The following is a 22,913-nucleotide window of genomic DNA, read 5'->3' as shown; positions in this document are numbered from 1 at the left end:
ACTTTGCAGAACAAATTTACATTTCTTGTGGAAGTGGGTGCCCTTCTGAGTGCATTCCGCCGAAGATCAGCAAAGGTAAAAAAATATTTCGAACATATTTTTAGAGATTTGTCGATGCCGTGGTTGTAGGCTAACTGTATAGCTTAGCATTGAAGGCTAAGTTCTATACTCAGAATATTGAACAATGTGCTTTTTCCGTAAAGTTATTTTGAAATCTGACAAAGTGGTTGCATAAAGGAGTAGATTATCTCTAATTCTTTAAATAATTGTTATAAATTTTGTCAACGTTTATGAGTTCTTCTGTAAATGTATGTGCCTATTCACCGTAGGTTATGGGGAGAAAACATTTTCTGAACGTCACGCGCCAATGTAACATTTTTTGGATATAAATATGAACTTGATCGGAAAAAAATGCATATATTGTCTAACATGATGTCCTCGGAGTATCATCTGATGAAGATTGTCAAAGGTTAGTGTTTAATTTTAGCTGTATATCTGGTTTTGTGACGGCTATCCGTGCTTGGAAAATGTTTTTTTTTTGATAAACAACAACGAGGAGACAGCCTACAGGAAGTGAGGGCACTCGGAGTGTGGTGTTAGGAAAATAACCTCTCACTCAACATCAACAAAACAAAGGAGATGATCGTGGACTTCAGGAAACAGCAGAGGGAGCACCCCCCCATCCACATCAACAGGACAGTCGTGAAGAAGGTGGAAGTTTTAAGTTCCTCGGCGTGCACATCACAGACAAACTGAAATGGTCCACCCACACAGACAGCGTGGTGAAGAAGGCACAATAGCGCCTCTTCAACCTCAGGAGGCTGAAGAAATTTGGCTTGTCACCTAAAACCCTCACAAACTTCTACAGATGCACAATCAAGAAGAATCCTGTCGAGCTGTATCACCGCCTGGTACGGCAACTGCACCACCCTCAACCACAAGGCTCTCCAGAGGGTAGTGCGGTCTGCACAACGCATCACCGGGGGCAAACTACCAGCCCTCCAGGACACCTACAGCCCCTGATGTCACAGGAAGGACAAAAAAGATCATCAAGGACAACAACCAACCGAGCCACTGCTTGTTCACCCCGCTATCATCCAGAAGGCGAGGTCAGTACAGGTGCATCAAAGCTGGGACCGAGAGATTGAAAAACAGCTTCTATCTCAAGGCCATCAGACTGTTAAACAGCCATCATTAGCATAGAGAGGCTGCTGCCAACATGCAGACTCAAATCACTGGCCACTTTAATAATGGTATCACTAGTCACTTTAAATAATGCCACTTTAATAATGTTTACATATCCTACATTACTCATGTAGTCATTGTGAATTTGTTAGATTACTTGTTAGATATTATTGCACTGTCGGACTAGAAGCACAAGCATTTCGCTACACTCGCATTAACGTCTGCTAACCATGTGTATGTGACCAATAAAATTTGATTTGGTACTGTATATATATATTTATATGTTTGTGTGTGTGTGTGGGGGGGGGGGGGGTACCTCTGATAAGTGGGATCGGGTCTGTCTCGACCATGAGGAAGGACAACAGCTGCAGGATGACACCCTTTGATGGGGGGATGTTGTCCTTGAAGCACACAGTAGTGACAAGGTTTATGAAAAACGCACTGCAACTCTGTCTGAACTGGCCATTTAGGGTGATGCAAGCTCTGCAAAACCATAGGAGACAGATTAGACACTCAATGAGAAAGTACTGTCCCGGTATCCATAGTCAAAACAGTAAAACACACCCACCGTATGTCTTCAGACACTTTCACCTCAAAGTCATCTGGGAGTTCCTGTTCGCACACGGGGCAGTACATCTGGCCCACATTGACACATTTTCTGACACAGGTCAGACAGAAAATATGGTGACAGGGCAGGTCCACGGGGTCCTCTGGTTCCCCCATACACACAGGGCACTGGAGACCAAACCTAAGTGAAACAAGATATGTTAATAACATCAAATTCTGTATATCCCTTACAGAAAAACCACATGATTTCACATGTGGAAAATCTAATTTCAAATGTTTTTGGAACACTTTAAATGTGTTCATGTTTTTGGAACACTTTAAATGTGTTCATGTTTTTGGAACACTTTAAATGTGTTCACATGTAAAATGCATGTGTTCTTTCCGTAAGGGACAGCTTATCAGCGACAGCAAATAACACAGACAAATTATATAAATACCATTTAAAACAAAATAAAGAAATCAATTGGACCTTACTTGCAAATAAGATCACTTGCTCCTTTCTTGCATGACTTCAGTATTTTAATGACGGCTGCAAAGGGTTCCTCAGATTTGACGTCTGAATGTTTCGACAGAATCTGTCATACAAGATACAATTAGCAGTCCAATAAAGGAAGTAGCCCTTTCGTGCAGTCATAGTAACCTAGTGGCCTCATGGGTGGAATGTTATTAATATTTTTCATAATGAATAATGAATAAACTTTTTTTTAAATAAATGCCGGAAATCCGGTGTTTCTATGTTAAACAGTTTTGTTATGTTTCAGTCTTCGGTGATGTATATAACGTGTAATATTGGGATGCAAACTCAAAATTGAATACATCTGAACTTTCTTTAAGCCCATAACCATGAGTGTGAGGTGTATACATTTCAACTCTATATCTGACATGGTACAGGTGTATTTGTTTTGTAAGCCCATAACCAGTAGATTTGTTTAAGTCTACCAATAAACATTCTGTGTGAGCCTGATTTAGCCCACAAGTTAAATAAGCACAATGTTTAGTGACTGTCCAAAAATTATATTTGGATAGAACTGTTTACAAAGCTCAAGATCACATAGGGCAAATTAAGTCTGAAGGGTGTGAAACCTGAAATATGGGATGAAAATAAACCATACATAAGCAAAAACTTAAAGAGTACAAATGTGAAAATGGTGATATAGAATATCGTTCAGTAGCATATTAAGTTAGTCAAAACAAAATATACAAGATAAACTTACTTTGCCTAAGGTACGAGTGTGATCAAGGACCAGAGGCTTGAGCTCCCTCTCCTCAAACTCAAAGCCTAGCAGCATGTGTTCCACAAACAGAGAGAGGATGCAGATGTGGTTCCAATTATTACTGGAAACAGAAACAAGGACAAATCATTATTAATTCTGGGGGAATTAGACATATCTGGGAGAAGTACAATTACATTGTAATAAAAGTTTATCATACAGAAAACCTAAAATATTTTTCTTAAATGTCTACATCAAAAAGAAAGGTCAAAGACGCAACCTATCGACCAAACTCACAAATGAATACAGGTATTAAGATACAGTGCCTTCAGAAAGTATTCATACCCCTTGACTTATTCCACATTTTGTTCTGTTACAGCCTGAATTCAAAATTGATGAAATATTTTTTTCTCTCATCTACACACAATACCCCATAATGACTAAATATACATTTATTTTTTTTAAATCTTGAAAACGAAATACAGAAATATCTAATTTACATAAGTATTCACACCTCTGAGATCATACATGTTAGAATCACGTTTGGCAGTAATTACAGCTGTGAGTCTTTCTGGGTAAGTCTCTTTGCACACCTAGATTGTACAATATTTGCACATTATTATTTTTTTAAGTATTCAAGCTCTGTCAAGTTGGTTGTTTTCAAGTCTTGATGTAGACTTTCAGCTGATTTAAGTCCAAACTGTAACTTGGTCACTCAGGAACATTCACTGTCTTCTAAGTAAGCAACTCCAGTGTAGATTTGGTCTTGTGTTTTAGGTTATTGTCCTGCTGAAAGGTGAATTCATCTCCCAGTGTCTGGTGGAAAGCAGACTGAACCAGGTTTCCCTCTAGGATTTTGCCTGTGCTTATCTCGATTCCATTTCTTTTTACCCTAAAAAACTCCTCAGTCCTTAATGATTTCTTGTATACCCATAACATGATGCAGCCACCGCCATGCTTGAAAATATTAAGATAGGTTCTCAGTGATGTGCTTTGTTGGATTTGCCCCAAACATAACGCGTTGTATTCAGGACATAAAGTTAATTTCTTTGCCAATTGTTTTGCAGTTTTACTTTGTTCCTTATTGCAAACAGGATGCATGTTTGGAATATTTGTATTTTGTACAGGCTTCCTTCTTTTCACTGTGTCAATTGAGACAGAACAATTATGTATTTACATGATTTAATTGATACTAATGGTTAACAATTAATATTGAACTAATTTAAGACATTTCTGTCCTACTAATGCTGTGTTTTTATGGTCTCCACTCTAGTTCCCTGCAGCTAATCTGGGCGCATGGTCACTATAGATGGCTTGAGCTGACAAATGAGTTAACGACTGCATTGCATAGACAAGAATGTGTTTTACTAGAGATAGCTTAGGAGTAGAACAATCCCTCATTGTCTCAAAATCATCCTTGCAACTGGGAAACTAAGCCAGGGTGGGGTTAAGACAACAACCCCCTGCAGATAATGATCGGATGAACCCAGAGTGGCTTATGATGCCCCTTGATCTGCTTGGGAGGGGTGGAACCAGCCATGACTAAGCATTCTTAGTGTCAGCTATATAAAAAACTCTGCATTTCTGTAAAGGTTAGGCTGCTCGGCCCAACAGTCAAGAGTGTTGGTTTGACTAGTTTCATTATTGCAATAATTAATCAATATTAAATAAAGATGACTGTTTGAAGAAATAACAAAGTCTCTCTCAGTATGAATTTCCACGACACATTTAGGTTAGTATTGTTGTTGATCCATCATCAGTTTTCTCCTATCAAAGCCATTAAACTCTGTAACTGTTTTAAATTCACCATTGGCCTCATGATGAAATCCCTGAGCGGTTTCCTTTTACTCTGGCAACGGAGTTAGGAAGGACACTTGTATCTTTGTAGTGACTGGGTGTATTGATACACCATCCAAAGTGTCATTAATAACTTCACAATGCTCAAAGGGATATTTAATTTCTGCTTTTTTTATCCATCTACCAATAGGTTCAACAGATAATTGTATGTGTGGGGTACAGAGATGAGGTAGTCATTCAAAAATCATGTTAAACACAATTATTGCACACAGAGTGAGTCCATGCAATTTATTATGTGAATAATAATCACTCCTGAACTTATGTAGGCTTGCCATAACGAAGGAGTTGAATAGTTATTGGCTCAAGACATTTCAGCTTTTCATTTTTGAATTAATTTCTAAAAACATAATTCCACTTTGACATTATGGGGTATTGTGTGTAGGCCAGTGACACAAAATCTCAATTTAATCAAATTTAGATTCAGGCTGTAAAACAACAAAATGTCAAGGGGTGGGAATACTTTCTGAAGGCACTGCAACTGCTACGGTTCTTGTTTTTTGAATATCATGTGTTCTTGCATTATTGCATCAAAAATGTTTTTCTTTAGAATTGTAAAATAAAATAAAAAGTGTAATGTTTGGTTCTCTCTAGTCTTTCAAATGGCCATTTCTCTCACCGGATGTAGTTAAACATTTCCTGGCTCCTCTCTCCATACTGCCTCAGGCTTCCCTGGGAGCAGACCAGCTCTATAGACCCCTGCAGTCTTTTCACCTGCTTCAGCCAGTCTTGGCACTGGGTATTAGAGTCCAACGCAGGAGGCTCCAGCTGCTCAACACAGGCAACTGCTGCGTACACGTCCAGAACCTGTTGGTAGAGTGAGGCAGAGAAATGGTTACTAAAGCAATAACACAAGAGCAGGTCTGGCACAACGTGATGCGGTCGGTCACTAGGAACAAGCCACAGGCGGACTGATCACAAAGTGATAAAGTGCTCAATAACAACACGGCTGGAACACACTTTTGACCAATCGGATTGCTTGGCCGGAACGAACCATTTCATAATATGACATTTCTAATAGCATGTAGGAAGCCTCCTTTCAATACACTGGTAAAAGTTCAACTACTATCATGCACTCATAAACACAAACATTTTGCCCCTAAACACTGATTTCACATAACTAAATGTAGCAGTGTGTGGAAAATCTCTGAACCTACCATCACTGGGCTATCCTTCACTTGTGGGTTTCGCTGCAAGTGAAGGGCCACCTGTGGCTGCAGGGACATCATCCTGGACAGGTTCTGAAGGCGGGTACATGTGGTAGGCCGAGTGGATCAGGGGTATGGATGGGATCTCTTCACTTGGAGCTTTTCGTCGCCTCCGGAGCTCATTCACACAGCTGTTCAGGGCGTCACACAGAAGCTGGGAAGAGTGTTACATATTCATTAGGATCACCTAATTGATGTGTAGGCATATTATATCAAATCTGACTTTAAATATAAATGACCCATTCCTAAATGGGTCTAATACTGTGTTTAGAAGGTAGGAGGTAGACGGCAAACCGGATGTCATTGTTTTCTATGAGATAAATGCCGTTGACACTGGCAGTGAACGCCGTCAGCCGCCACGGTAGACTGGAATCTTTTGCCATCTGCCGTAGCATTGCCTTCTACCGGATGTTGATTTGCACTGTTTGTTTACTGAAATCGCCATAGTAATGCATAGCGTCGTGCTGGCTTGCTTTTGCTGTCACCCTCTTATTTGCTTTCTTGTCCTGCTATGCCGACTACTATTGCGTTTTTTTTGCGTCCCTCATCTAAATGCAGCATTAGAGCTTTGCTTGGTTTACTATTTGTATGAACATGTTGAAGAACTGTGCAATAACATACCTTTAACTCCCCCGCTGAAGCCACTTTCATCGTCATGGCAATGAAATCCTGCAGGTACCTTTGAAAAAGTTCCCTCTGCATTTTTTCATCCATTGTAGCCATATACTGACCAAGGGGGATTTTCGTAAATAATTCCTCGAACTGCCTAGGACTGTGTCCTTCAGAGAAAAATGTTGTGAAGTTTATGCAAGTTCTGCAACTAAAAATACTGTAAGTAATTAGATATCGGAGTTAAGAAACACACAAACATAGTGATAACCTTTCTAATATTTCAGATCATTGTTAAAGCAATAAGGCCCGAGGGGGTGTGTGGTATATGGCCAATTGACCACGGCTAAGGGATGTTCTTATGCACGACTCAACGCTGAGTGCTAGGACACAGTCCTTAGCCGTGGTATTTTTGGGCAAATATCACAAACACCTGAGGTGCCTTACTGCTATTATAAACTGGTTACCAACGTAATTAGACCAGTAAAAATACATGTTTTGTCATACCCATGGTATAGAGTCTGATATAATTTAACTAGGCAAGTCAGTTAAGAACAAATTCCTATTTACAATGACGGCCTAACACAGTCAAACCTGGACGACGCTGGGCCAATTCTGCGCTGCCCTATGGGACACCCAATCACGCCCGGATGTGATACAGCCTGGATTCAAACCAGGGACTGTAGTGACACCTCTTGCACTGAGATACAGTGTCTTAGACCACTGCGCCACTTGGGAGTCCTTATGTACCACGGTTTTCAGCCAATCAGCATTCAGGGCTTGAACCACCCAGTTTACATTAACACACATACAACAGCAAATGAAGAACTTTAAGACACATTTATAATTTGAGTCTCCCTTGGTAAGTTTTGATAGCTGCATTTAAGAACAATCTAAATGTATCTTTCAGGAAAAAAAGAAGGCATTCGATTATTTACTTTCGTACTGCTGAGTTTGCATCATTAGTTCATCCAGGATATCTCTGATCCTCCAGCTGAAGGGCATACTGGAGCGCATGGTCCTCTCATCTGTGATATGGCTCTGTACCAGAATGGTCTTAGACTCAGAACTGTAGGAATTACACAAATAGAGTGTGTTGGACCTCGTGGTAACACAGAAATACTCTTGCTACATCGCACATGAGCAAAACCACCTACTTGGAATCCACTTTGACAAGAGGAATATCAAGCATCTCGTTGCTGCCGAATATCTCCAGCCACAGTTTCTTGACTTCTTCCCCACAGTTGACATCTAGGAGGAGGTCCAGATTACAGTCCCTGTCGATAACTGAGACCAACTGCGCCAAAACGGGTGTGACCACTGCTTGGATTTTCTTCCACAGAGTTTGTCTGGGGAACACATACAGCATATGGACGGACTATACTCCTAAACGATGAGAACAAATTACCATTTGAACATGAATGAAATGATGGACTTTATGTGAGCTGAGTTAACAGTGCAGTATCATTGATTAACATACGTGAAAGTTCCCCCCTCTTGAAGAGCATTGATGTTGGACGCCTCTGTTAAGACCCAGTGCTTGGGGGAGGGGATGTTTCTCTCGTGGTTCTTCAGAAGAGAGTGAAGGCGGCTCCTCAGGGTTTTCAGGAACACAGCTTTAGGGCACAATACAGAGATCAAGTATATCAATACATGTAAAAGTCAATTAACTTTAGCTATATTATTGGCTTGCCGTTACGATCTGAGATAAGTCTGTCTCGGGCCAAAAATGTCTAAACAAAATTCAACACATAGCTCTAGAACCCCTCATGGACCCCTTTGTAATAAATGTTCTAGGTCTGGTCTTTAACCATTGAAACAGTGCTAGGGTCTTGGAGCTACAGTAAAACACTGGAATACTGTGGGTTAGTTCCTAACCTTTCAGGTGCTCACTATCTTCCATAAGTGTTAGCAGGATCTCCACCCTCCTGGTGCTGAGAGCTCCACTGTCCTCCTGATCTCTGAGCATGCTTACTGCACTCTGCACACAGCTTCGCACTAGATCTGTGACTTCAAACGCAGCCTATAACAACAACAACACGCTCAGATGAATAACACACACCCATACCTATAAACTTTATACAAACTTTTGCAACATTTAGTACATCCATGTTTTTAATTGCAACATCAAACACCACAATTATACTTACAGAGTGCTCTGGTGCAGGTGGTTCGAAGTCTGTGTCTGTATCAGTTTGCATAGCTTAATCAAAAATGAAAGTTATATATAAACTGTTACTTTCAAACAGTTATTTTCAGTTATTTCTAATTGAAAATAATTGTTATTAACTACGGCATTAGTGCTAATGAGTATAATAGCAATTCAAGTGAATTTACCATAACAGGGCTCTTTCATGTCCTCAAACAGCTGGCTGATGGGTAGGTTTCTCAAGGACTGGACATCTGATACAAACTCTTTGGATCTTCTAAGGTCATCAATGTGAACTGATTTCCAGGGTCCTTTGCAAAAACAAAGTGGATGGAACTTGCTCTTTAACGTTGAAAACATTTCAGAATGGATAACATTTTCTCTGTGGAGTACTAGGTCATAGTATCATATCAGCATGTTATACAACATTTAAATCTCACCTCCATGAAATCCAACAAAGGAGGTTCCACCTTCAATTCGAGGCAGTTTGGTAACAAAGTACACAAACACCCTTCCATTGCCACCATTAGCTTTTGGTTTGTTGATTTCATTTATGGACGAATACCTGAAGAGATAAAAACCAAAAAAGTTTAAATAAAAAAAGGACACAAAAACACTACACTATATATATAACAGGATCTTGCAAATCTATCTAACTAGTTAATATCCAATAGTTGTGATGACAAATCCAAAAAGAAAAGACTCACTTGGCAGATGCAAGAATGTTCATGCTCTGGGAAGCCTCCTCATAGTCAGTTTGGATGATGAGGACTTTGTCGGCAGAGGTAGAGTCAAGAAATTGTCTAGAGAGGGAACAAAGTTATTTTCTAATATCTTTCTCAAGAATGATCTACACAGTAACACAAATACAAATGTAAAAAAACAAGCTGGACTTTTGAAGCAGACCTGATTTCTTTGAGGAAGGACTGCTCTGTGTCAAACTGTTGCAGTGAGAGCAGCTTGATGTTGCAAATCTCTGTGATATTCTGTAGCTGTTTGATATCTCCTGCTGTCAATTGCCGGGAAAACGTTGTGACCTTCACAAAGAGCCAAAAAAGATGTGAAAAAAATACAAGATGCATTCAATGCAATCCATATTCTTCAAAAGATAAAATAGTCAAGTGAATTACCTCTGTAAAGTGGGCATGGCACCATTCCTCCAGCTGTGTGTGAGATGCAATGAAGTCAGCCAGGGATCTGTGCTTCTGCTCCTCAAAATATATTTGTGTCAGTTTCTCTGTCTCAACATCAGACAATTTGGTCCCATCCAGACGAATGACAGAATCTGGAGTGGCACAGTTCAGCATGATGAACTTGGCTTCATCCAGGACTCTTCTTTGAAGGTCAGAAATGTCAGATTCATCTTTCATCTTCTCTGTAACTTGAAGGACTACAGAGGAGCATGTGTCTGAGTGGTAGCCAATGAAGACATCCGTTGGAAGATATCTGTTTGTCTTGGATTGCTGGCTTTTCAAAGAGACAAACACTTTGACCCATTCCTGAAGTTGTTTGACAATCTCCTTCCCTTCATTCTTGAGGACAGTGTTGATGTCCAGGTAGTGCTTCTCCAGTCTGTTTATCAAGGGAATCGGGAACTGTGTGTAGACTACCTCCTTCTCTTCAATGACAATAAGCCTGAAGTTTTTGTGAACTCTGCACTTCACACGATGGGTTCCCAATCCAAGATCGACATACTTCTGACCCCCAAGTGAAACATAGTATTGGTTGAGAGCGTCATAGAGACTTTCGTACAGATTCTGAAGGTTCAGAAGCACAACAGTCTGGCCAGTTTCCATGCAGATCTTCACTCTGTTGATATTTCTGCAGATCTGAGTGTACTCTTGATCCTTTGGGAAGCTGGAACCAAAGATGATCTCTGGATAGCTCTGGTCTGAGAAGAATGTCTGCTGGAGAATCTGGAGGGCGGCATAGTTTTTGGTGAGGACAAGAAGGTATCGGCACTCCTCGTCTTGGCAAATTGGAATTATGTTTTGTTTCACCAGGTCAATAGTGCTGATCCCATCCAAATCAGGTTTATTTGATTTGCCCCACAGCTGTTTGGTGAATATACACACCGCATCCACATCATCCCTTCCACTGAAGTTCCTCAGGACTGCTTCAATGATTTGGTTCACACCAGGGCTCTGCTTAGAGATCTTGGTGATGGCAAACATCATCTTGACCAGACTGTAGTAATCACGTAAGCCGAAAAACCCTTTGCCTTTCTTGCAAGTCTTCATATATGCTTTGGCAAAGGGTTTGAAGAGATGCTTAACCTTCTCCAGAATCATCTTGTCAGATGAGCATATGCCCTTCGCACTTTCGAATAGCTCATTCTGGTCTGGGTCACCACGGGACACAAAGAGGCCTCTGTTCATCTTAGCAGGGTCCAAGGCCCAATTGGAGATACCAATGAATCCAACCCTCTTATGGGGCAGTGGCTCGTCATCAATGCAGCCTTCCTCCAGTAAGGGGTGCAGTGTTTTCAGAGGCATTTTGGGGGAGTCTTCTGCTAATCCGATCTCATCTAGCACAACAACAGAGATGTACTCCTCCAAATTCTTGCCCTCTTGGAAACGGGCACATTGCTTGAATGTGTTGATGATTCCCTCTGGCGTGGAGTGAGGGCTGCACTGAAAGGACACCAGATGAATTTGTTTCAGTCTTTTGTACAGCTCAGAATGTGCAGCTTGGCCCTGCATGGCATCTGCAACCAGGGTTTTGGACAGAGATTTGGAGCTCCCAGGCTTGCCAACCAAAAACAGGGGGATTCGTAGCTCAATGCAGATCACCATCATGAAGACATTCTCTTTCAAAGCCTTGTTTCTTGCTATTGTCTCTCCCATTGGGACTCCACTTAGGAGAAGATCCTGCATGATTGAGATTTCCTGCTTCATTTTTTGGGGGAGGACATGGGGAAAGAATTTGCAGATTTCTTTCTGGTACTCACCTTTTGTCTCTAAACAGGCTTGATAACACACACCAACAGCCATCAACAGCGACCAATCAACTGGATCACTAGCAGGTGGGGGTACCTGGTCACGCCTGTTCCTCTCCTCCCGGGGTTGTTTCTGGAAGAATGCCCTTAACTCTTCAGAAAACATTGAGTGGTTCTTGTAGAACCACACAAACACTTGCATGCAGCGCTCCACATCCCTGAGACTGACAAAGCTGCATTCGTCTTTCCTCTGTCGCATAAATCTCTGCGATGACGACAGTACATCAGTGATCATCTTGATGGATACTCGTTTGATTGCATTTTTTCCCACAACTCTCTGCACAATCTGCTGGATGTACATTTTCTCTGTGTGGTCATTGAGTTGTCCAAAGTCCCACACCAGAGGAATCATGCTTGGGGGAAGCACTTGGACCCTATACACCAGCTGCCGAAGAGGGATTGATCCAAGTCTTTCTTCAGTCTCTTCAGCTCGGACCCTGTAACCCAAACCAGCTTTCTCCAACCTCTTGATCATCTCATCTGTGTGTTTCCTGTAAGGGTTGCATGCAGCAATGATCTGCAGTCCAGTTTGGGAGCCAAGTTGTTGTCCTTGCACAGTGTTGTCACACAGGATCTCCTTAATGCTGCTTATAGCTTCTGTGGTATTAGCTTCATCAAGGAAAAGAACAGAATCAAAACCATGTTTCTCCTTATTGGCAACCGCAACAGCCTCTGCCTCGTGCACTTTGGTGTAGATCATGTCAGATGTAGTTCCTCCGTGAACTTTGACCAGTTTCATGTTCTCGGTGGGCGCTCCACTCCTTCTCAACTCACACAGGAACTTGATGAGTCGTGTCTTCCCACAGCCAGTCTCCCCCATTATGATGACTGGAATGCCACATCTGAACCTCATGTGAATTGCCATCATCTTCAGTATGTTGTCGGTGGTGAGTTCATATGTTTCATCAGGGTCTGTTGGCCACATGATCCCCAGCACACTACATAGACGCACAATCTTATCTGCCCGAGAAAGTTGGTCAAAGTCAATGTTAAATGGAACTCTTTGACGTCTGAGGCCATTGTACAGATCTTTGGTCATAATGTTTCTCTTGATCACCACATTTGTTGATGGATTAATGGCATCAACCCCATTCTTCTTGTTCTCCCGTAGGTGAAATCCAATGAAGGTCATGGATGCATGGTCATCATTGAAGAAGATATATGGATGCGGTTCTGATTCCCATCTCTTTCGGATGAGGAACGGGGCTAGATCCCTTTCGTTGAGTCCATTGAGGTCCATCTGCTGCCTCCCATGGCTCTGGTCAGTGATGCAGAGAGATGGAGTGGCAAAGTCCTTGGCCATCAAGATCATGAAGTCAACCACAAAGTTTCTGAATCCCCTAAGAGTGTCTCCAATAAACTGAAAGTTGCAGAAGGCCGATGTCTCACAGTCTAGCAACTGAAGATTGAGGAACCAGGCAAAGTTCCTCAGCTCTGCCCAGGACGGATCACTTATGCCACAGTAGATGAAGAGCATTTGAAGGCACTCTGCATGAGTTCCTTCAACTCTTTGGTAGGTGAAGCTGTCAAGATTCTCACCCCTATGGAACCGTGTTAAATACTGGTATGGTCTTTGAAAGGCCTCACTCCTAAAACACTGGTCATCCATGAGTGGGTCTTCACTTTTCAGCTCTGGATCATCTCCATTTCTCATTTCCAACCCCATAACCTCTTTTGGGGGACGGCAGAAGACCTTTGGAAAGACCTCAAAGAGAGGAACGTGTCCCATCGGATCCTAGACAGACAAATACATGCCATATTAAGTATTTTGGCAAACCCTACCAACACAACACAAATGGGACGTCTAACACAAAAAGTATATAATAACTAGTTTTACGATATACTACAATTGCTGTGTGAAAACCATGTTAATGCTAGACGTAGGTGACCGTATCTAAGTAAACAAAGCCAAATATTGGGTTGTAGACTGCACCCCATAGACTACATTCAATGTAAAGAAAATATTACGTGATTTCGTAATTTGGGTGAAGTATCCCCTTCAATATCGAGTTATAATTGTATGTTAACACACTAGCCACTGGTGGTTTGGTAGGGACATTTAACTGTATACATCCAACCATTTCACATGACATGACAAAATACAAATAGATTGTCACTTACAGCTCTTGAGGCAGATCTGGGCAGTTCATGTGTGGATTGTAGTGTCTCGATGACATACAAGTCCTTGCTGCTGCATTTCCACATTAGCCCATCCGAATCGGCCAGGTAACGCAGGAAGAACAGTTTGAACAGAAATTCATGCAGTCCTTTCTGTACCTGAATAACATAAATAGCAAGCATATAAAGCACATGAAACAGAAAAATATAAACATTTTCAATATCTTAACAATACCAAGTATCCTTACTGAGGATGTGACATCAAAATGAAAGACTTTGTGTTCCTTCTTCTCTGGTGTGTCAAACAAGGACCGAAGAATGATATGCTCATCAACCTTGGGCTCAATTAAGCGAATGCATTTGTGGAATGTGGTTCCTATTCTCATGGTTCCCTCCAGTTTATCATACAACCTTTGTATGTACAGAGATTTTCCTGCAGATAAATAAAACATTTGATTCAGCTCTACAAAAACTGTATGTACGGGCATTGAAGAATTTCTGTTTGAAAACTCATAATAGTATTGTGAGGATGAATGCATTAGTGTTCATGAAATTCAACACATGAAAATACTGAATATCAAATCATTTTCGCATCAAAAAAATTCGCTTAAAAAATTATATTCTTTTTTACCACGATTACAATGGAAAACCAATATCAGACACCATAGGATCATGTAAAGTGACAAAACTCAATAAACTCACCAACTCCAGCCCTCTTGGAAGACACAATCCCAACAAAGTGTCTACCTTTGAACACAGATGCAGCACTGGCCTGGTGTGATGGGACAGTGTAGTGCCTGGACAGGTATTTCTGTATCCGTCCAGGAGACTCCTGAGGCACAATGTCCCGTTTGAAGTGACTGAAGGCAGAGGGAATGTAGTTGTGCTCTCTTTCTGTGCTGCAGATGATCACCAGCCTATAGCTGCTCCGAAAGCATGAACTCAGTTTCTGAAAGAACTTCTCCACTGCATAGCTCACCTCATAGCTCAACTGGTCTGCGAAGAGCAAGGTATAGATCTTCTCACCCATGTAGCCCGGTGTGAGACATCGTCTGAAGAAAAGCTCCACTTGCTCATATGACGTGGCAGGGGTACACAGGAGGACTTCATCGTAGGTAGGCAGCTGCTCATCATCACTGGTCATATATAAGCAGACGCTTGCAGTCAAGATTTTATCTTGTGGGCAGATTATGAGATTAGGTTGACCAGTGAAGAAGCCTTTTGGGAGCTTTCTACTGACTGTATTCTCACTTGTTTCTAAAAGCTCCTCTTCCTCCTCTTGTTCCTGGTTTTGTTTGTTGGCCAACACCTCTAGCACACTGCCTAGGCTTCTGATGTCTAAAGAGTACTGGATAATGTTCCTCATGTCTTTCATGTAAGCATCCCAGACCAGATCCAGTTTTCGTAAACCAACAGCCTGGTCTACAACGCTCTGCAGAACATCAATGGCACATTTTCTCTCACCTGCAAAAGAGGAATCTAAGTTTTCCATGTCACTTTGAAGGTCAACAAAAGTCTGATAAGTGGTGTCTTCCTCTTGCCCAGCTGTATTCATGGCGTGGTTGTGAAAAGTCATCCATGACTCCCACACTTCTGACACAGAGCAGTCAGGTTTGATGAAAGAGAGCATCATCAAGACCTTTTCCTCCAATTTCTTCTTTAGATTATTTTTGGTCAAAACATTACAAAGGTAGACTATCTGCTCTGCTGTGTAATAGTTGAGGTAATAGTGCTGATATCTCTGTTTGTCCATGAATCTATTCCAGTCATCCAAACACATCTCTATCTTCCTGCACAGGTCTGTAAGCTGTTTGACTGCATTGCCCTCCACCATGATCTTTCGTAGGATGTTGCCAAGGTTGAAGTCCATTATGACACCAGTGTCACTTTCCATATTGCAGTGAATCTTGGCCTCCCAAACCCTAAAAAGTGGGTTCCCAGCAGCATAAAGATCTACAAATGCTACAGCTAGCCTCTGGACACTGTCAAAAACCTGAGAAGATAAGATGGCAATTTGGTGTCTAAAAATTCAGTTCAGTTTCTGCACATGAAACGTAAGGTTACTTGCATAACCCCGGTTCTCTGATATTATGAGTGAGATATCTCACATGTGGGGTTTCGCTAGGAACACCTACTCCCCGAAGAACCTAGCAAAAGCATCTGACAGGTAGAGGTAGAGTGCGAATCAGGTGAGCCCCTCACCTTCCTTAGAAGGAGCCACTGTCCAGCCCTCTGGTTAGTCTCAAGCATGTGTTTCTTACTTGCGCTCTTGCAAGCATGGAAATGCGGTGCGATATATCACTCATAATATCAGAGAACCAGGGTTACGCGAGTAACCTTAAGTTCTCTTTCAATTATTTGTTTCTATATTTCACATCTGGGGATATAGCCAACTCCCATATCACAAAGACATGCTCTCCGTAGGCCCAACATCAGCAACCCTCAGAGGCCCGAAATCGAGGGAGTACGCATCAAGAAGGTGCAGAAGGGCATCTGTGTATTTGGGTCACATTCCTAATGTGTGATTCGAAATAGAGTTCAGAATCTAAAATAACACCTAGGTTTTTTATCTTTATTGCCCGTGAATTAAAATGTCCAATGTAAAATTGGATGTGCTTTACCGGACCCAAAATCAAACCATGTGGAACGTCACATGTGATATGTATTTTCTCTGAGTTATATTCACCAAGGGTGACAAAAAACTCTTGACCGGTTAAATAGGTCCTAAACCAATTTAGAACTGGACCGGAGGCCACCCCACCTCTCCAGTCTGTCCAGAAGGACATCATGGTCAACAGTGTCGAATGCAGCACTTAAATCCAAGGACAGAGAGCTGAGGTAAGATAGTGTTTTTTAACAATGCGTTCAGTATTACTCTGTGCTATGGGCAACTAGGTAGTAAAAAATACACACTGGTGATCAGATAAAGCAACATCAACAATAGAGGATATGCCAATACAAAGCCCCTTGATAATAATCAGGTCCAGAGTATGGTTATGGATTCAGAAATTCAATGGCCTTGGAGTCAAGTCTGTTTGTTAACATGAATATTAAAATCACCCAACACAATGATTGTATATTAGTTCTCAAGGAAAATAGACAATAGTTCAGAGAAATCAGTAAAGAAAGTGGGGCAGTGCTTTAGTGGCCTATTCAGGGTTATTTACAGCACTGGTGGATGACATATAAACAGTATAGCATGATGCTCAAAAGACCCAAAGTCGCCACATGAAGTGTCCTTACAGCTGAGGGCATTAGTAAAAATAGAGGCTGTCCCCCCACCCTTTTTCCCTTTTCTGATAGAGTTTGAAAAGCTGTAGTCCCGGGGGGGGGGGGGGCTTCAATAAGAGTGGCACTACAGCCTGTAGACAGCCACGTTTCAGTGAGAAACATGCAATCAACTTTGCGCTCAGTAATGAGGTCATTCACGAGAAAGGTTTTTACTAGTGATTGCTCTAACATTTAAAGTGCCATATTCAATGAGTGTGGGCCACTCTGCCCCTGGGGCATCTGCCTAGAGGTAACCAATGAAATAACAACCAAATTATTAACGTTACAACCACGTTTTCTGACAGTTTCCAATCTATCAGAATGGTAGGAGATGACAGTTTGTTCTGTCACTAGAAGGCAGAGTTAAAGGAACATAAATTAGGTTACTCACAATAACCATAGTGCCATTTCTATAGGAGTTGATATGCTTTTCTCTGTTGCTTATTCTGACAGGGAGAACTGGAGCACTACTAGACCCTGTCCATCAGTCTCTAAAACAGTTAGCAATGTTGCTGGAAATAATCCTGGAACCCTGCGGTTAGGGTGAATCCTGTCTCTTTTAAAAAGTGCTGGTTGCTCCCAAAGGAAATCAAAGTTGTCACAAAAAGAGACATTCCTGTCGTTGCAAAGTTTCTTCAGGTACTTATTCAGGGCAAAGTGTCGGCTGAAACGTTCCGGACCCCTTCGGTAGCCCGAGAGGGGGCCAGAGATAATTATTCTCTTCCCTGTGCTAGCAAGGGTCTTTGTTTTTAGTCCTCCCCTGAAGGTCGTTAAAACCTATGTGAGTGACAATGGTGTCAATATTGGAGTAGTTGGCCAGAACCGTGGGCAGGAGAGACTTGATGTCATGGCCACGGACTCATTGGTGACAGTGGACCTTGGTCGGTCTACAGACCGTAAGCAGGCCAAAATCTCTCAACATCGAGCAGCCCACAATGATGTTGGTAGTGATGGAATCCAACAGCCTCAGCTATCGCTGTTGGCTCGTAGGCGAAGGAGGCTACAGAGACTGAAGCAAATTTAAGCCTGCATTTCAGACCTGCACTCGTCAGCAGTTTGCAGTGCTCACAGGACTCAGGGGCATCGAACCCTTCTTGTTCCTTACCCAAGCAATTGATGCATAGGAGGAGGAATTGTTTTCTTGCAATCATGGAACCCCAAGCACAAGAGCGTGGGTCTTTGAGTGCTAGGCTCGTACTTGAATGGGATAGCAGTAGAAGCCTGTTGTAAGAACAATCTGTAGACAGCATAGGCTAGGAAATAGTAGCAAATAGTAGCTTGTGTAAGTGGTGTAATAAGCTAGCTAGTTAGAAGCCTTGAGGCTTAGAGCATGCAATAACGCTATAGCCATGAAGCTAGTGGGGCGTTAGCTAGCTAGCAGCTAGCTCGTGGTGAAGGTGTGCCGTGGATAGCTTAGTGCTGGCGGAAGGAAACCGGGGACTAAATGGTGTGCTCATGCGACCGAAGGAGCCATGAGGCTGAGTTAACACAATGGGTGAACGTAGGTTAAACTAGATGAGAGAAGGGAGCTAGCAATGCTACCGTGTTGCAGGTAGGGTATGCTAGTGAGGTTAGCTTGCCTCTCATCAGGCTAGCTAAGTTAGCCTCGCAACATGGGCTAACCGAGTCTCAATAGCTAGCTATGAAGCTATCTACCAACATAGACAGAGAAGTAGAAAAGGAATTTCTAAACAAAACACCTTTCAGGTCAGTAGTCAACCTCTCGACAGGGTCTGAAGACCTATGCTCGATATCATTCACAGTTCACTTGTGAGCAGTTCAGCAGCAAAACAGGGATCCAGTCAATCTGAGGAGAGCTAGAGAGTAATTCTCTTCATGAGGAAGAGTAACCAGAGGGCAGAAGGGCTTTTAAGGAAGGTGAGGGACTCACCTCATTCGCAACTACCTGTCTGTCTCCATCAGATGCTTTTGATAGATTATTTTGAGAGTAGGTGATCCTAGTGAATCCCGACATGTGAGATATCGAAATGAGTAATTGAAAGAGAACCATATTTATTGTAATATGTCAATGCATGTCGTAAGGAGCCTGTGGTAGCATGATAATCTAATTAATAAACATTTTCAGTAAATTATCATTTCAGGTTTGTGATGGTTCACTTGGTGTCCAATCCCCTTACCTCAGTAAAGTGATCCACCTCACTCTTGCTTTGCTCCCCCTTTCCAGACATCAGCATGAGCTTGTTTTGCAGATCTCTCAGGTCTTCTAAGGAGTAGTTGCGCATCTGACCTTCCTCCTGCTGGTCTGGAACCTGTAGCTTCAGGGCAGTGTCTAAACTCAGCTATAGGAGAAAACAATGGACAAGATCCAACATGTCAATCTACCGCTGCAGGTATTCAGGAGAGTACTTACAGATATTTGTCAATGGCAAATATAAATTGAAGACATTGTATGAGTACAAATATAGACATTGACTCCATAATGACAATCTTTAAACAAACAAACGTAAAAATAATCATTAAATTGTCTCTAAAAACATTTTTTTTTTTAAATGATTGAACAGACCTTCTTCTGGTTATGTGCACCAATAACATAGACGCCTCTTGTGTTGATGGACGTGGCCAGAGAAAGAGAAGAGAGTTCCACAGACCCATGGCTGTCCTTCACAGTTTTCAGCCACTCCAAATGGCGTGCAGTATCCCGCTGCAATCAGGGAGGAAACAATAATAGAATGTGGTTTAAAACATGAGTTCAACTTCCAAACCTAATGGCATGCTAAGATTGTGAAGGATTATATCATTTAGATGTGTATGTACTCAGGCCAGTAAATGCTGCTCTGCAAATCAAACACTTCTGAAAATCCACTCCGCATTTAATCAAATAGTGGCCTTAGTCTTTCTGGTTCGACAAGCTTTTCCCCAAATATTAAATATAAATATATTAAATACGTCATAACTGTCAGAACATCTTACCAGCTTATTTGGTATATTGCTGTCACTTCCAAGCGCCTTCCATAGTTTTGCCAAAGCCTCCTTGAAGGCATTAAAGTCAGCATTTTGTGGTAACCCATACAGCATCGAGGAGTAACCAAGAACAGCATCATGGAAACAGGCTACACGGTCCACATCCAAGTCGTTTTCTCCAGCAGAGATGGAGGCCAGGTCGACAAACACTTTCAGCTCATTGATATCTGCAACGGCAATACATGAAACATTTATCCCTTTTTCCATGTAAAAACTGGTTGAATTAGTAATGGCAAACAACCTAGGTGGCTCTACTGGTGCTGCTCTTTCTGTCTTGATATGACCTTACCTTCAAGAGCTTCTTTGACCCATTTGACAAAGTTCCCCCAAAGGCCAAGCTCCTGAAGACACAGTCTGCGAGGTTCTGTGATGTCCTCAAGAACCTTTTTAGTTTCCATCAAATTGTCATCAATGTGATTCAGACTCTTCTCCTTAAAGTCTGCATTACTCTGAAAACATTGTAATATATATATATATAAATATACAGTAGTAGCCTAATGCTGGAAAAGATGCATAGATTGAGCACGTGGACTGTTTGAGAATTTTCCTTACTCACCACATCCAGCAAACTCTGTAGCACTTTGAAGTCCCCTTGAGGACAGATTGTCTCTCTGACATCCATAATGACCTTGGCTGAATCGAATGCTTGATGAAGGTCATGGTACTGTTGAATCTGCTCGATTCGCCTCCTGATCCATCTTCGATCATCAGACAAGTTGATTCTGCACATGATCTCCAGATCATTTTTCATCTCATCGTACTTGTCTTTGTAGACTTCAAAGATGCTATCCACATCCTCCAATGATAAAGTGCCAGATTTCAAACTTTCATAGATCCTCTTGTAATTATCATAGGAACCCTGGAATATTTTGCTGTGGATCTCATCAAGAGTGTACACTTCTATCTCGTCAGTGTCAATATGGTTGTGGGAAAGTTCTTTGGCTTGATTCTCCAAGCACAAAGCAAAAATGAGGCTTTCCCTGAAAGCATTTAGATCAAATGCCATCTGCCTGGTGACATTACAGAGGTTAAAGTATGTGACCACCCCAGTTACATCAGAGGTGTGCCCGTCAAGTCTGTGAACTTCCATGAATTCATCCAGCGTCATCTGATCTATGTTCTCTTGGTTTTGGAGCTCCAGCTCTTTCACATCGACTGTGGATTAATATGACATCAATGAGAACCATGACCAAGGCTGTTACATCATGCAGTCATACATTAACAAATATTTGATAAACAGTACCAATAACATAAGCTTTAATGTATATCCCTATCAAATATAATTTAACTCACCTTTCAGATGCTCCTGGAGTCGGAGACAAATTATAACTAGGCCCTCGACCATCTTCTTGTAACTGTTCACATCCTCCATTTCCTCTTCTCTAAATCTCAGTAATCTGTTCATAGTGGTGTCATCCTTACAACGACCATCTTCACACAGGCCATCTGTAAAAAAAAATATTATAAAAAACAAACAATGAAGATGATACTTTGAGCTCATTGTGGTTCTATTGAAGAGTAACCAGGAGAACCTCCACAGATCAAGACTTTTTGAGTAATAACCACAAAACCTCAGATCTAAATAAAAGTCCCCTTTTGGCATTGCTAGCAAGCACACATACTTAGCAACAAACTGTGCATTCGGAAAGTATTCAGACCCCTTGACTTGCCCACATTTTGTTAAGTTACAGCCTTATTCTAAAATGAATTAAATCGTCTTTTTCCCTCATCAATCTACACACAATACCCCATATTGACAAAGTAAAAACAGGTTTGTAGACATTTTTGCTAATTTATCAAACAAAAACTGAAATATTTACATTTTAGCAGACGCTCTTATCCAGGGCGCCTTACAGTAGTGAACGCATACATTTCATACATTTTTTTAGCCGTACTGGTCCCCCGTGGGAATCAAACCCACAACCTTGGTATTGCAAACACCATGCTCTACCAACTGAGCCACACGGGACCTAATATCACATTCCAAAAGTATTTAGACCCTTTACTCAGTACTTTGTTAAAGCATCTTAGGCAGCAATTACAACCTTGAGTCTTCTTGGGTATGACTCTACAAGCTCAAGTCCAGGCTCTGGCTGGGCCACTCAAGGATATTCAGAGATCTGTCCCAAAGCCACTCCTGCATTATCTTGGATGTGTGCTTAGGGTCGTTTGTCCTATTGGAAGGTGAACCTTCACCCAAGTCTGAGGTCCTGAGTGCTCTGGAGCAGGTTTTCATCAAGGATCTCTCTGTACTTTGCTCTGTTCATCTTTCCCACGATCCTGAGTAGTCTCCCAGTCCCTGCCACTGAAAAACATTCTCGCAGCATGATGCTGCCACCACCATGCTTCACTGTAGGGATGGCGCCAGGTTTCCTCCAGACATGACGCTTGGCATTCATGCGAAAAGAGTTCAATCTTGGTTTCATTAGAGCAGATAATCTTGTTTCTCATGGTCTAAGAGTCCTTTAGGTGCCTTTCGGCAAACTCCAAGCAGGCTGTCATGTGCCTTTTATTGACGGGTGGCTTCCGTCTGGCCACTCTACCAGCACTCCACCTGATTGGTGGAGTGCTGCAGATATGGTCGTCCTTCTGGAAGTTTCTCCCATCTCCACAGAGGAACTCTGGAGCTCTGTCAGAGTGACCATTGGGTTCTTGATCACCTCCCTGACCAAGGCCCTTCTCCCCGATTGCTCAGTTTGGCCAGGCAGCCAGCTCTAGGAAGTCTTGGTGGTTCTAAACTTCTTCCATTTAAGAATACAATC

The 22,913-nt window shown here is 41.9% G+C and overlaps 1 protein-coding gene across 1 annotated transcript in view; it reads right to left on the bottom strand.

The window, feature by feature from the left end:
• The window catches only part of LOC106583653 (E3 ubiquitin-protein ligase rnf213-alpha), a 62,820-nt gene that overhangs the window by 18,990 nt on the left and 20,917 nt on the right, over positions 1-22,913 (bottom strand). The window contains 27 exon segments of the mRNA XM_045705811.1: positions 1,502-1,668; positions 1,754-1,933; positions 2,227-2,327; positions 2,967-3,087; positions 5,437-5,624; positions 5,975-6,068; positions 6,070-6,179; positions 6,647-6,804; positions 7,573-7,703; positions 7,792-7,983; positions 8,115-8,250; positions 8,513-8,657; positions 8,785-8,837; positions 8,972-9,094; positions 9,224-9,348; positions 9,491-9,586; positions 9,690-9,820; positions 9,914-13,516; positions 13,903-14,058; positions 14,148-14,332; positions 14,602-15,892; positions 19,308-19,469; positions 19,694-19,831; positions 20,101-20,318; positions 20,441-20,600; positions 20,708-21,306; positions 21,445-21,597. Coding sequence (XP_045561767.1) covers positions 1,502-1,668; positions 1,754-1,933; positions 2,227-2,327; positions 2,967-3,087; positions 5,437-5,624; positions 5,975-6,068; positions 6,070-6,179; positions 6,647-6,804; positions 7,573-7,703; positions 7,792-7,983; positions 8,115-8,250; positions 8,513-8,657; positions 8,785-8,837; positions 8,972-9,094; positions 9,224-9,348; positions 9,491-9,586; positions 9,690-9,820; positions 9,914-13,516; positions 13,903-14,058; positions 14,148-14,332; positions 14,602-15,892; positions 19,308-19,469; positions 19,694-19,831; positions 20,101-20,318; positions 20,441-20,600; positions 20,708-21,306; positions 21,445-21,597 — 8,916 coding nt within the window.

The sequence above is a fragment of the Salmo salar genome, chromosome ssa22 (genome assembly GCF_905237065.1).
Source record: "Salmo salar chromosome ssa22, Ssal_v3.1, whole genome shotgun sequence".
Classification (NCBI taxonomy): Eukaryota; Metazoa; Chordata; class Actinopteri; order Salmoniformes; family Salmonidae; genus Salmo; species Salmo salar.
This window is presented reverse-complemented; position numbering and strand designations above follow the sequence as displayed.